The sequence below is a fragment of the Dicentrarchus labrax genome, unplaced genomic scaffold, assembly GCF_905237075.1.
Source record: "Dicentrarchus labrax unplaced genomic scaffold, dlabrax2021, whole genome shotgun sequence".
Taxonomy (NCBI): domain Eukaryota; kingdom Metazoa; phylum Chordata; class Actinopteri; family Moronidae; genus Dicentrarchus; species Dicentrarchus labrax.
This window is the reverse complement of record NW_026136701.1, coordinates 7147563-7162648: the sequence shown is the minus strand read 5'-3', so window position 1 is coordinate 7162648 and position 15086 is coordinate 7147563. Positions and strand designations below refer to the sequence as shown.

Below are 15086 nucleotides of genomic sequence, written 5' to 3'. Positions count from 1 at the left end.
AAAAGGTTAAATTAGATTTTATTTTCATATTCTACTTCCACATGTGCGATGCCGAGTGTCAGCAGACACATTTCCTGGCTTGGCAAAGGCAGTTCTGACAGTAAATCCCCATCCTCTCCCAATACCTTAATCCCATAAGTAAACAGCAGCACCCCCCACCCCCCCCCAAAAATAACACAGTCAAACCATCGAGACTGGACCCTCGGCCCCTTATCTCTCTCTCATTTTCCCCACCCTTCCTCCACATTCACTGGTATCAGCAGAAACATCTCAAAGATAACACTGCTGTGAAAGACCCATTCCCGTTAATCTTCAGCAAAATGGTCCAGATGACTTGGTAAACATGCTACTCGGAACAGACGCCAGAACTGACAGTATTAACTGGGGTTGTGCTGCTGAGCTTCTCTTTTTAAAAAGGTGTAAATAACTCCATTCACTAAAGACTGCTTTAGTCATTGTGCATACTGCCTCAGTTAATGATTGTTTATGTTATTAATTACACAGGTGGTGGAATAAGTCACACTGTCTTCTATAAAATTGCATTGGGCTGATATACTGTAGCTGGAGTGCTGAATCCTTCAGGAGGTGGCGCCACCATGTGGGAGTTTAGAGAAATGGTCTAACACAGCACATACTACAGACTAGAAGAGGAGTCTAAATAAACCAAATCTCTTCACTGTGTTTACAGAACTCCTCTCATCAGGAATTATTCATTCATGTAATATTCTTGGTAAAGGCCCACTTATTGCGTCAAGGACCCCCAAATTGATGCACATCAGGTCGTGGACATGTATTTGATAAGATGTAGTCTCAGGGGTTCTGTAACTGTCTATGCTGTGAAACCGATGAACAGAATGGTAATTCTTATACATTCTCTCATTGAGCTAACTTTTAGTCAGTGACATAATAATGAAATTAAAATATTCCCCATTTTTCTGTAGACCCCCAAGGTTCCTTGAGCAGGTGCCCAGAACCTGCTGGAGCCCAGGCTGAGAACCACTGCTATATTACAAATCCTTAGTGTTTCTAGTTTTTTCTTCTTTCAACATACCTTATTATTTATACTAAGAGGAAGTGACGCGATCGTACGCTGTTGGACTTCAGACTGTTACTGCTACACTTAAAATATTCATTCTTCACTTTTTTGTGTGTACAGGAAATGGGAATTTTAAATCTGTCATAGGGGTCATGGCATACAGTAAAAAAAAAAAAAAAAAGCATTAACGTAAAAACACATTTATTCAGTTATCCTGTTGTATGAAACTTTAAATAAATGCCATTTTGAAATTTATGAAAAAATAAATAACGTGCAAGTATTTGGAACTGCAGGAGAACTTTCCCACTAAACTCAGATAGAGATTTGACTTCAATAAATAGGTATACGACTCCATATAAATGACAACAATTAATTACAGACTGGTATTCAGAACAGAACAACAGCCCGGCTTAAACAACACTGAAGATCAACAAAAAAACGAACAAAATAAAAGCTGCATCAGTACTTTTAACCGCTGTAGCGGTTAAACTGTAGCTTTAAAAAAAGTCAGGAGTCGCCTCGCTAACGGGTTTCTCTCACGATCATGCTGCTGTTGCCACGCAACTGGGAGAGCAAGTCTCTGAATCCACAAGTCTTCTTTTGTTCTTTCTGCTTGGTTGGGACGTTTCTTGGCTTGGTGGTTTCCATGGTGACAATAGAGGGAATCAACTCAATGGTCAGATCTGTTTCTTCTGGACTGTCCATTTCTTGGTCGCTCCACCCCTCAAGACCAGCACTGCTACTGTGACCGATGGTCGGGTCATTATCGGTACAGCCAATACTGCTGTGTTGGCGGCGATTGTTGCTGTGGAGACGCTGCTGCTTGGCGACGCGAGGACCCTGAGAATCATCTTGTGTCCTCTTCCTCCTGTTCTTCCTCCTCCCCCTTTTCAGTGGAACTCTGACACGTCGCCTAAGGTTCCTGAGACAGAAAACGCAGCATGTTGAGGTCATTTTTGATGACAGTGGAGTCGATATGAGATTTTAGAGATTGATTTTAGAGGGGAAAATTTACTGATTACCAATTTGGCAGCCGCAATAGTACATTTTTGAAAGTAACCTCTTCTGTATGGATTGTGCACCAATATGCAACGGTATTCAAATAACAATAACAGATAACTTTATTGAAGAATGTTAAAATTAAATATTCTTTAACATGTTAAATCATTTAAAATATACATTGTCAATCAATTCCAGTTGACTTTGCTGAGAGCTGCTTCTTCTCTCTTACTCTGTGCTGCTTGTCACAATATTGTAAATCACAACGCAAACTGCTGGATAAACTTTGCATTGGCACCAATATATTACCACAAGCATTTTTTCCTGAATTATATACTGGAAAAAACTGTTTTCATACCAGCGCATATCGGATAACAAATATGCCAATATCAGCCGTTATATATATATATTCCATGCCACTGCAGGGAATGTGTGTTATGTGTACAGATACATTACCTCTGAAGGAAAGTGTGTGGCCTCGAGCAGGCTGATGATTCTCGCTCTCCCACACATTGCTCAGTGCGCTTTGCGCCGTTCTTGAGTCTTTTCTTCACCAGTTGTACATGGGTCAAAAGCTTCCTGACAAAACAGAGTCAGAGGTGCGGTTATAATCACCTGACAGCACATGGATCTGCTTGGCTACTGCTTTTCCACCTTAGAGCCAGTAAACACTCTACACACACAAGCACCTCTTCTTACCCTCTTGCATTAGGCAGCCTCCTCGGTCTCCAGTCCTTGATCAGGACCCACTGGTCACATGTGAGGGACTTGGGGTCTACAGAACAAACAAGAAAGAAGGGTTCAAACATGTTGGGATGCTTGTGTGCACTGAATCACAGCTAGCAGTCGCTTCCTCTGACTGATGAGAGTAGACTGTGGGAACGTGGAAGTTATTCAACCTCAAAACACTGAGGTGTGAAATTGGTACAAAATTTAAATAAACTGAATTTGCTGTAGCAGCAACCCAATTTCCCCACACAGACATTAGACTGTGCGCACTCACCATTGTCTAAGAGTTTATTTTTAATTGGTGTTTTTATCTTCTTTGTCTTCTGGTAAAGCTTCCGGCAGGCTGAGCACACGCCCTGCGAGGGTCTCAGTGTCTTGGGCGTGTCGTTGTGTCGGAGGGAAGGACCAGAAGCAATGCTGCTGGTGACAGATTCTTCATCTGACTCATCCACTCCTTCATCAGCCACCTCTACAAACTGCCCTTCATCTTCCTTAACATGTTTAGCATCATCTGTACTGTTAATGATGTCAATGATGTCACGGTCGCTCCCTGCACTGTCACTGGCTTTGGTCTTCCTCAACCCTATCCTCTGCCTCTTACTCCCCAGCCTGCCCTGGGTAACTTCTTCATTTGGGCTGGGGCTTCTCTGGGGGCTCTTCTTGGAGGCCTTTGTTAGTCTGGAGGAGCGTCGGGGAGACATGGATCTTTCCCACTTCACACAATATTCAAATGATCTGTGAGAGAGAGCAATAGCGACTATCTGTGATAAAGCACCTATAAAATGTAATACACTGGCATGTGATCTCTAAGGTGCCTGGCTTTTATCTTATTTCACAATTTAACTGAAGTCACAGGCTGAAGACGTTAATATAATCACCTATAATATTCCACTCTTATGGACGATGTTGCATGAATGAACATCTCCAAGCCATCTGCTTCACACCCACTGTCAGTCACAGGCCTGCAATTTGAGGACAAATGATAGACAATCAAACAGTGGATAGGAAGAAGCCAAGCAGTACTAAGATGAAACACTACTTTTCCCACAAGCGTACTGTGTGTCAGGTAGTCTGTATACTTTAAATAGGAATATGCATCATATAAGTAACGTTACAATATCAAATGATTACGCAGGGCCTCTCCTGGCGACAGGAGCTCAAGAACAGGTAAGTAACTTGTGTAACGTTACGTTAGATCACTTTAGGTGCTTATTGATTAGCTGCTGTTCCGGTGTTGAACTAAATCAATCGAAAACTGACCGATACACCATCGATCCGTGTTGGTCTGAGGCCCTGATACTTATGAACTAACGTACAGCTCGAGTTGTACACACTGGAATAAATATCACTGTCGTTTAGCTGACTAGTTTTAGCACATTGGCTGAGTTAGCCAGACCAAAATAAACAACAGACTGAAGGCTGGATCCACACCGGCACTGACGTTAGGCTGCGACTTACTTCCACTCAGATCGGTCACAGTTAACGGGATTTGACCGGTTCATACCTGCTTTAACTAAAACTAACGTAGCGAGGAGCTTACGTGTTAACATACTGGCTCGTGCCCCGGTGAGCTCGCGGACCCCGGGTATTGTTGTGAGCTCGAGGAGAAACTACTCAACTTGAACATGCGCGCGGCGGAAGAGGACTCTCCCTCGAGCAACTTGTAGATTCTTCTTCTACTGTTTTTATCCTACATAGTGGCGCCACCAACTGGACCTCCACACGGCCCATTCAGACAGGTTCAGTGAGTACAGCAGCTGCTCTGACTGCAGGCTCTCTGCTGTATGCCTCCCAGCTCTGTTGGTCTGTGCTACTATATGTGAGTGTTGTCTCTCTTTGTTAGCTCTGTGCTCCCGTTTAGCCCACATCTCTCTCTGTGTCAAGAAGACACTTGCTGGTTAAATAAAATGCTAATTTTGCAAATAAAAAAAACATTCAAGAAGCAGATCATTTTAACTCAAGTGTCATATTGTGTCATATTTTTGTGGCTGCTATTAAAATCCAAACATACATATATTATAAACAATCTTCATGTTAAAAACTGTCATAGACAGACAGACAGACAGAGACACTACCTGGTCCCGGCTTCTCTACACGTCAGTTGTGGTAATTTAATGAAACACAGCTTATTGGGATATATGAGTGCAATAAACCAGCAAACATTTGGTCACAGTAGCATAGCCATAAATATTCATTTAGGTGGGCCTGTGGCCCGGGATATAATATGTGCAAGAACCAATGCAACAACAACATTACTCTTATTTTAAGACATGTTTTATGATTATGGCTACACGGGTGATTTGAAAAATAATAAAAATATGGCTCAATTCCATTTAGCTGCTTCATTTTAAGGTTCCTGGTAGCGTGCATGGTGGCTCACTGTCATGACTCACACTCAAAGTGTTAAAGAGTCACTTAAATAGCCACACATGGGATTTTCCTAACACGACAAGTCAAAATGTCTGCTGTGAAAAGGCAAATGCAGGATAAGAAGCAGGAAAACAACTGCTTCTGTATCTCATGGTCATTGCACCATCGTTGCATTTTCTGACATACTGGATCTCAGATCTAAAGAAACAGGTTTGATTGGCATTGGAGATTTCTTTCTGTGAAAGGGATTAACGTCTCTCCATTGTGTATGAACTGGATTGTACAACAATGCAGAGCAGGTAAACAGGTTTAAATTGTACAGTACTTTATATACCAAACTTCTCTGTGACATGAGAAAGTACATCAGATATCTTGTGCAAGTACATATGGAGTCTGAGACCATGTCTGGAATTAATGTCTAAATTGAATATTAGTAATTAATTGGGTGTGTGTTAACTGAGATTAGACCATGGAACTATTATTAATTTTATTTATTTTTTTCCTTCACATCAAACATGACTCTGAACTTGAAAAAGGTTCCTGCCTACTGTCAAAAGTAGAGAATACAATACAATACAATGCATATAAAAACAAACACTAACGTTTGAATAAGTCAAAACTCTAGCAACACTTGTAGAATAAAGAACAACTTTACTGTCAGACCAACTCAACAAGTGGTCTTCATCTGGGTCACCACTGGCCTCAAACCACATGACCACTGCAAAGTTTTGACAGAAATCCTTACTCTCTGCTGTTTCCCCCACTGACCTTTCTCCCAGTCCCTCAGGTGCAGTCTCAGCTGTGATTATGTGCTGTCTTTGATATCAGTAAATCTAATTACACTGTAACTGAATCGCTGAATGTCCCATATCTGCTAGTACTGCAATTGTCGCTCTTGTTTAAGTGAGGACTTTGAACACACACAACCCTGCAGCTAATTCACAGAGGAATTTCAACAACCCACATAGAGGAGCCTGAAGGTAGGTGGGGAAGGGGGGAGTGGTTTCCGGGAACATTCATAAGGGAACAAGAGGGATTCAGTTTTTTCCTCACTTTGTCCCTGGTTGTAGCCTGTGTTGGATTCAGTGAGCTGTAGATGTGGAGGACAGACAACAATGTGGAAAGCTGCTCTTTTTGTGCTCCTGCTGCTAAACATGGACAAGCAGGTGAATGGGGCTGTAGATAAGAGTAGGGGGACTGTGGCAGAAAACCCCAGGCCAGAGGAGAAGGTGAAGGCAGAAGAGGCTGAAGGCACCATCACAGTTCCTGCAAGCAACACTGCTTCCTCAGGTTTTGTGGGGAAATTGCTGGTGGTCCCCATGGATGGGAGTCACTGGGTGGGTGTAAAGGCCCTTGCCCAAGAAATGGGTCGGCGTGGACACCAGGTCACTGTAGTGATACCAGAGATCAACGTACGGATGGGTCCAGGGAAACACTACGACACTGTGACCTATCCTGTTCCTTATGAAAAGGTTTTTATTGATTCCGTCATGTCCTCACACAAGGACATAATGAAGAAATCTGCACAGCCTTTCGTGGAGAAGATAAGGAAACGATTCTCACAAATCCAGAAAATTACAAACTTTATCCACACCACGGCGGAAAGCCTGCTGTTCAATGCCAGTCTCATCTCACATCTGGCACAGCAGGTGAGTACAAAGACAGAGGTTGGACACAACATCGGTATCAGGTGTAAAATCCAATATAATTCAATACAATAGCATTAAATTTGAACTTTAAATACTGAATTTGTGAGGCATTAGTTTAGACTGCATCTACTACTCTTGACCTACCTTTTGGGGCTGTTACTGTATTGGATTGCATCCTACCATTGGTACATGTGTCACTATTTTTATTAGTCCTTATTTTGGCAGAGGCAGTTTCTTTGTATGATTCTGCAATGACCACTGTCCACACTCTGTCAATCACCTCCCAGGCTTGAGGTAAAATAAGCTAAAATTTAATCAAAAAGGACAAAGGGTGCGGTTACTTACAGTGGGTGCTTCACCAGCTTATTGATTATTTAATTTAATTTTGAGTAAATGACTAAGGCTCAATGTGTTTCTCATATAAGAGACACTATTCTAAAACCTGCAGACAAAGGTCACCAAGATAAACAGGAATGACAATGACAGGTCCCATTGTGTCAACAGAATATTTCCCTGCACAATGCCTGTTAGGTTTTTTCCACACCCAGTATAACAAACCATTTTCACATATATTTTATTGTACAAATATCTCACAGTGTATTTTTGACTTTGCTGCAGGCGGGAGCAGGCGATCAAAAAGTAAACTGGAGGATCTGAGACAACAAATTAAGTTCAAAAGAATATTAAAGCAATTTTTTATAAAATAAAAGCGAAGCAAGTCACTGACACAGTGAAATGACGTCTAAATGTCTATTGTGGCTGACTATGAAGACTTTTTATCCTCAAACCTAAAAATAAAAAAATGACTCAAGAGGATTCCTTGAGACAAAATTGAGGGTCCAAGGTCTAATGTGCATCCATTGTGTGGGTCCTTGACATGAAAACCTTTGGAAGCCTGTGGTGTAGAGTAAGAGAGAGCCATATAATGTATAACATATATGGGTAGTTTAGTCCAGCAGTACCTACCCTTGGGGCCCAGATAAATCTGAGGGGTTGTGGAATAAGTAATGAGGTACAGTAAAAAAAAACGCCTGCTACACAAATCTGTATTCATTTTCTGGATATATTTCAAATCTAAGTTACTTGAGAGGCCTCAGTCAGTTATTTGAAATGAACCCATATGTGAATTGTAAAGGGAAATGTCTCTGTGGTGGAACAAGTCAACAAATCACATCATGACAAGAGGCCCCAACTAGACACAGATTTTTTGGTAAGAGGTTTTTTGTTATGGAACATTCTGTAACAAAGTGAAATCAACAATAGCAGTTCTTTCAGAGTTTTACTACAATATTCATTTGAACATTTGCAAATGAATTCCCCGCTTGCAGACAAGAGAACACCTAGAATGAAGTTCAGTATCCATATTTCTACATACAGTCTCATTTGTCACAGAGCATTTCATCATCTTCAGAGAGTAACATTCGGCCCTCGTTTGATACACAGGTGCTCATTTGCACAGTTGTTCATTGTATCTGCCTCTGTCTGCTGGGACTAAAAGCTGAAGGCTGAGTCTCATACAACTTCTCGCTGGGTAGCATTCAGCAACTGCTGCGAAGCTGACAATCAGCTGTTTCACACAGAAACAGAAAAGACAAAGTATCACCCTATGTTCAAAGCAGTTTAACATAAGAAAGATTAAAGGTTAGAAAACAGCAGTTTAATCTTTGACAATGCATTGTATATAGAAGTTTATCAGACTGTATGTTTTGATGTCAAATCTTAATCTGCAAAGTAACTATAGCGATCATATAATTGTGGTGGAATCAAAGGTACAACAATTTCAAGACGAATCTGCAAACTGTTCTGGTTCATTTTTGAACCGCATTTTTTATCCTAACCTGGCATTGCCAGACTAATATAGAAATAAGAGAGAAACAAATTGAGCAAATCCAACATTAGCTCAGCAGATTTGTCTGTTTTCCAGGCTAGTAGAGCGTAGCATCAAGTAATGCCCACTGAGTTGGGCTGAAAAAATGAGCTGTCACATGCTTCTTCTCTTCTGTATATTAAGTGCATGAGTGTATGAAGTAGGAGGTGCGTTATTAGTGCCTACTGTTTAAGATTCACTTTTTCCTTTGTACATTTTCACTATGCAGGGCTTTGATGCCGTCTTAACAGATCCCATGGTGCCCACAGGCTCCTTAATAGCGCGGAAATTTGGTGAGTTCTGCCACACTTATTCTATCTGTGTCCTTACACGTCTGTACAGTCTCTCACCGGTCATCATTAAATCACTGTCAGGTGTCCCCACTGTTAATCTGCTGAGAGGAATTCCATGTTCCCTGGATGTGACGTCTGCAGGCTGCCCCTCCCCGCCCTCATATGTGCCTCGCTTCTTCACCGGATACACAGATAAAATGAACTTCAAGCAGAGGACTATCAACACTTTGGTGAGCATGCATGTACATGTGCGTGTGCATGTGCATGTGCATGTGCATGTGCACGCAATGAAGGAGGGCTATGTTTTATTCTGTAAAATGAACTCTGCTGTAAACCTCAGATTCTAGATTCACTAATCCCTCTACCTTATATTTCCAATTTATTTAGCTATTTGTTACAGAAGCGTATTGCATTCATTTGAAAATTTATTTTTTGGTTTGTTTTTCAGAGTAATTCATTTTTATGGTTGGTTTTTCGGAGTATATTTTCTGTCAGATTGACTCCGTAAAACAGGAAAAGAATTACTCAGAAAAACAGGGGAAAAATCTGTCAGAAAAAGAGGAAAGAAAAATTATTCAAAAAAACCAAACCAAAAAATAAATTACTGGGGTTTTTTTCAAGTGAATGCAATACTTGAAATACTATGCTAATAATTTGTCACATCATTCTACAGAAATAGGTATTTGTGTGATTCCAGGTCATAAGTGTGACAATGTAAGACACTATGACCCAGTTAAGCTTGGACTTCAGTTCCAGCTCAGTTAATATGTAACTGAAATTCAACTCTTTTGCCAAGCAGGCACTAATGCCTTCCTTTGTGAAACTGTTCATTGTTCTGTGATGCCTCTGACCTACAGGTGGCTCTACTGGAGCCGCTGATGTGCCGACTGCTGTATTGGCACTTTGACCACATAGCTAATCAGTTCCTGGGAGAGGAGGTGGGAATAGCTGAAGTGCTGTCAGAATCTGCCATCTGGTTGCTGAGGTACAAAGGCTGCATATTGATTTTTGGCAGAAGAATACACATTAACCTAGCTTGCAGAAGTACTTAAACACACATATTACACTAACAAACTGGGGAGGGTCATTTTCCGGTTATTGTTGTTTCATGCCACAAAATCACAGAGAAAAAATACACTAGATTGTTTGTCTCATATTCAGATATGTTGTGATACTGTGTTTAAACAGGACTGACACCATATTTGAGGTCCCACGCCCTCTCATGCCTAATATGGTACAGGTTGGCGGAATCAACTGCAACATGAGAAATCCTCTGCCTGAAGTAAGACCATGTGTTTTGGTTTTGATGAAAAAACATTCAGTTAATTCGGATTATCTCTGACTTCCTCCTCACCCTGCTTTTCAATGCAGGGAGATGGAGAGATAGAGAAAGAGAGGTGAATGCCAGGTCCTCTGTGTGTGTGTGTTTTTGCAGGATTTGAAGTCCTGGGTGTCAGGAGAGCATGGGTTTATAGTGTTCACTCTGGGCACCATGGTGTCAGATATGCCAGAAGAGACAACCGCCGTCTTCCTAGAAGCCTTCAGACAGATTCAACAGAAGGTACAGGAATATGTATCAAATGCATTTCATACATCAATGCAATATTCAAAAAGCAATATTAACACTTCTTTTTATAGGTGATATGGCGGTACACTGGGCAGGTTCCTGGCAGTGTCCCGGAAAATGTGAAGATGATGGAATGGGTGCCTCAGAATGACCTACTAGGTCTGTAAACACAAACTACTCAGAACTGACAGGTCATGTGTCACATACCATAACATCGGACATCTTCCTCTGTCTGTCTGTCTGTCTGTGTGTCTGTGTGTGTGTGTGTGTGTGTGTGTATTTTGTTTTAGCACATCCTGGAGCTCGGGCTTTCATCACTCACGCTGGCTCGCATGGTCTCTTTGAGGGACTGTGTCACGCTGTTCCAATGGTGATGGTACCAATTTCCGGGGATCAGCCGGACAACGCGCAGAAGCTGGCGAGCAAAGGAGTGGGAGTGGTGTTGGATATTTTTTCGATCACTACAGAGAGCCTTCTTCAGGGGCTGAAAGATGTCATCAATGACACCAGGTGAGGGGTCAGAAGGTCATTTAACAGAAGCTCCTTATATCTTGGAGCCAATTATCAAAGTATAAACAAAGTTTTGACATCCGCTTTACATACTAAATACTTATGTTGTATTGTTAAACTCTTCTCCATGTCCAGGTATAAAGAAAATGTGCAGAAGCTGTCAACTCTCCATAAAGACCGTGCAGTTGACCCACTCGATCTTTCAGTGTTCTGGACAGAATTTGTGATGCGGCACAAAGGAGCAAAACATCTCAGACCTGCTGTCCATGACCTCAACTGGCTCCAGTACTTCTGCCTGGATGTAATAACGCTACTGGCTACTGTAGTGTTGATTTTTGTAATACTGATGGTAAAATGCTTGAAACTATGCCTCAGGAAATTGGGCAGGAAGAGGAAGCAGGACTAATATGGGGTTACATTTTAACCTCCATCTCAGCAACGACACAGTTAAAGCCCCCCTCCACTTTCTTGTTTCTACAGTTGAATGTTTGTTCTTCACTGTGCAGAGTGATGTATGTACAGAGTTTGACACTAGAAGGATGTTTTCACAAGTGGAAGGTTTCTCTGTGCTCACTGAAAATCGATCGCCTATGAGCATGATTTGTGACATCACAAATAGTTTGGAAGTCAGTCCCGGTCCAGTATTCAACTTATACACTGTGACATAGAAACTTGAACCAGTGCACATACACTGAGGGAGGAGACATCTTGTGTCCAGCAGGAAATAATTAGAAATTAACCAAATTTGCATATTCAGAGACTTTGGAGGTAGAAGGAGTAGATGACTTTTTAAGAAATGTGGAAATTATTTTTTTTTCCCGACAAAAAAACACATCTGACACACATTATTGTTCCAAAGAGACAATTTGTATGTCTTAATGCGTGTCTGGAGGTGATCTTTAAGGGAGATATAAACCATTATATCAATACACATTAGTGAAAAGCCAAGTTGGTTAGGGTTTAAATGTGTAAGACCAATAAGGAAGCCATGGGGTGATCAAAAAAAACATTTAATAAACAGAAAATACATTATAGTATTAGACTCAATTATGTTCTGAGCTTGAGGAAGAGTGATGATCATTTGTGGTCACCCTTCTTTGGTGGGAACAGGACGTACTCTACAGCCAGAGCAACTGTAAAGGCAGCAAAGCCCCACTTGAATCCACACAGCACAACATCAGCCAAAGTCACACCACGAGCGAAACCACCTGTATATCTCCAAACCTCATTACTGCAGAGGGAGAGTGACAGAAGACGGAGAGCAGGGTCAGAAAAATCTGAATTATTAAAACGATCAGATATATTTCATGTAGGTTTAAAAACTGACCGTGCCCATGGATCCTTGAGGCCCCTCCTTGCCAGCCTCTGTTGTGTGACCTCCAGTGGTGTTCCTTGTACCTTCCACAGCCGCCAGTCTGGCAGCTTTGGGTGGCCCCCGTGGTCACCTCCCATGCTGTAAACAGACACAGATATATGCAAGTTGGCAGTGGCTGTTAATGGTAATTGCCCCCTTAGCCCTCATGTTGTGCCTGCCTGAAATAAGCAATGTTCCTCAGAGTTAGAGCAAAGTGAAAATATGAGACACTTAATAATACAAGTCTCATCCAGAAGGACTCAGGCCCAAACAAATTGCCCCCAAACAACAGAAGGAAAGTTCTACTTTAAAAAGTTGCATGTCCACACCTGAACCACAGCATAGATCACAACCTACAGGTGATAAGTGCTGACTCTTGCAAATATAACTTGGATCAAATTGTTTGTTTTTTTTCAGCAAGTGTGTTTATTACTTTTCAGAGAAAACAAATCACACTACAACAAATAATACAGGTGCAAATCAGAACTGTCACAGTAAGGCTCATCTTCAATAAAATAAACAAACAGGACGGGGTTGTAGCATGTGATATTTGGCACAGTAAGTCAACATAAGTCATCCTTAAGAGTCACCAGTGGTCCAAAAGTGAACTTATCCCGAAGTTATCCTGAAGAGAAAAGCACTTCAAATAAAACTAAGCAAAGACAAACAGACGTATACTAAATACATAGCAATACTCACTTGTTGATGGTTGACATACACAGAGCATGCCTCCAATGCTTTCCTCCCCTCTAAGAACACCATAAAAGATCTCCACATATTGTCAAAGACGAGATATTTACCCTTTAACGTAAAAGTGAGTTTTTCCAGTGCAAGACAGTCTGACAGTCCTGCAAGCCAGACACTAACAACTTGGATCAAATTGTTATTAATATTAAAGCAAACAAAGTTTTTGTGATCAACGTGTATTTCCAATTCTACCTCGATTTCATTTTGACCAAAGCTGTGGTTTATTTCTGCAAACGGCTTGTACATTCAAAATAATGATGAGTGTCATCTTAGTACACATTAAATAATAATGCTGTAAAGATACACAACTTCATTTTCCTTTCCAAAGCATATAATTAGCAAAGACATTTGGAAAAATTCTCCGTCAGTTGGAGGTATTTAGGACCTGACCTTATGGAAGTCAATGCACGCCTGCTGTCTCTCCACATTACACTGACTCAACACATATTTTTGATTTCTCAGGACACAACTCTTGTCGTCATTTATCTTATTTTTATTAAAATGGAAAGAAAGAAATTTTAAAAAATGGAATTATTATTATTATTATTATTATTATTATTATTATTATAAGTATCTCAGGACGGCACTATTTAGGTCTAAAGTCAGACATTTAAGTCAAAAGTTTTAAAATAATACATTTCTCTGAGCAAGGCTTTCATTAGATTCTACAAACTGTATATTATTCTGGCTATTTAACTTTAATACTGTTGGCCCTGAAACTGAGTTTCTTAACTAAAGTGAGATCAAGCACTTTTGTAAACAAAGTAATCTATATTGAACCTAATTACAACCACTAATGTTACATCACAGATAGGGATGTATGATAATGACTGGGGACGATAAATTATCGGCTGATAATGGGAAATAGATATTATTATAAACAATCCCCATTATTAAATTATAGCTGATAAATAATTGATCCATAATTGATTTCAAATCAAATCATCAAGCAAACTGATTGATACACTTTATTTCACTTCACTAGACAAAACAAATGACCATTTGAAGAGTCAGAACTGTTGTTTGTTTTTGTTGTGTTAACAATAATGAGGTCAGCTAGATTTGGTTAGAACAGCTTAGACCTTCCTACCAGCAGGTGTGTAAAAACTACAGCTTATGAATTTCTTGTTAAATTACAAAAAGGTAATCGGTTATCTTATCACCTGAAAAACATCCCTGTTGAGCACCTCTAATCATGGAGATACATTATTTCTATCAAACGTTGTTTTTGTTTTTGTCTTGTATAGCAAAGAAAAAAATGTAATCCAAAATGCTGTAAATAAAATTTGACATTTCAATGAACGCCACATTATAATGTGTAGTTTTATTTGTCTTAGTTTTGGGTCCACACAAACCCTGACCTTAATAAATGGATGTTTTAATAATGTCAGTGGTGTTAACTGTGTACTCTTAATAATAAATACACAAACAAACTAATAACTGCTCATCTTACACCTGCTGAAGTTCACTGCTGTTATTTAACAATTGACATGTCTTATCGATGACTGGCTACCTTCATCCAATCGGTCACTTAGCTAACATGCCTGCCTACTCAAATGAAACCCATTATATAAATAAAGAGTCCAAAAGTTGATAAAATCAGAGTGTAACAAACAGCTGCTTATCAAAGGTAAACTAGCTACGTTAGCGTGCTAGCTAGCAGAGGAAACGCTAGCTTGTTCTGAGACGCATTATCTACACCTTTATAAAGTGTTCAACACAGTGTTGTTGCCCACTGTGTAAGAGCAATAAAACATGGGTCAGACTTGTAAGATTTTATCTACAAAAACACTGTACCTGTATAGTTTGTTGTGACCTCTGCTGCTGGCCTAAACCCTTCTTCCGCTTCTTCTTCTTCTTTGTGTCTTTTTTTTTGTGGCGGATTGCAATCTTATTTTACAGCTGCCTACCGCCACCTACTGTACCAGAGGATGTATAACCGGATGTAGTTGAGTTTACATTAGT

General features: G+C 40.4%; 3 protein-coding genes across 7 annotated transcripts; 1 reads left to right on the top strand and 2 right to left on the bottom strand.

The window, feature by feature from the left end:
• Positions 1-1220: 1220 nt before the first annotated feature.
• Positions 1221-6041, bottom strand: si:ch211-227n13.3 (uncharacterized). 5 transcript variants are annotated; one of them, XM_051400963.1, is made up of 6 exons: positions 5903-6041; positions 3643-3726; positions 3039-3499; positions 2735-2810; positions 2492-2614; positions 1221-1958 (listed from the first exon to the last, which is right to left on the bottom strand). In XM_051400963.1, exons 2-6 carry the CDS (start codon positions 3684-3686, stop codon positions 1559-1561), a joined length of 1104 nt encoding a protein of 367 aa, XP_051256923.1. In that variant the 5' UTR covers positions 3687-3726; positions 5903-6041; the 3' UTR covers positions 1221-1558. The 5 variants fall into 5 exon arrangements, with proteins under 5 accessions (XP_051256923.1, XP_051256894.1, XP_051256905.1 ...); XM_051400934.1 differs by lacking the exon at positions 5903-6041 and adding an exon at positions 4384-4566; XM_051400945.1 differs by lacking the exon at positions 5903-6041 and adding an exon at positions 4305-4560.
• Positions 6042-6061: 20 nt separating this feature from the next.
• On the top strand, positions 6062-14423 carry LOC127363941 (UDP-glucuronosyltransferase 1A1-like). Its single transcript, XM_051400913.1, has 9 exons — positions 6062-6783; positions 8880-8943; positions 9025-9173; positions 9801-9928; positions 10132-10225; positions 10379-10504; positions 10582-10669; positions 10801-11020; positions 11156-14423. Exons 1-9 carry the CDS (start codon positions 6250-6252, stop codon positions 11424-11426), a joined length of 1674 nt encoding a protein of 557 aa, XP_051256873.1. The 5' UTR covers positions 6062-6249; the 3' UTR covers positions 11427-14423.
• Positions 12015-15060, bottom strand: ndufb3 (NADH:ubiquinone oxidoreductase subunit B3). The gene is made up of 3 exons (XM_051400978.1): positions 14919-15060; positions 12348-12473; positions 12015-12251 (listed from the first exon to the last, which is right to left on the bottom strand). Exons 2-3 carry the CDS (start codon positions 12470-12472, stop codon positions 12098-12100), a joined length of 279 nt encoding a protein of 92 aa, XP_051256938.1. The 5' UTR covers position 12473; positions 14919-15060; the 3' UTR covers positions 12015-12097.
• Positions 15061-15086: the final 26 nt, after the last annotated feature.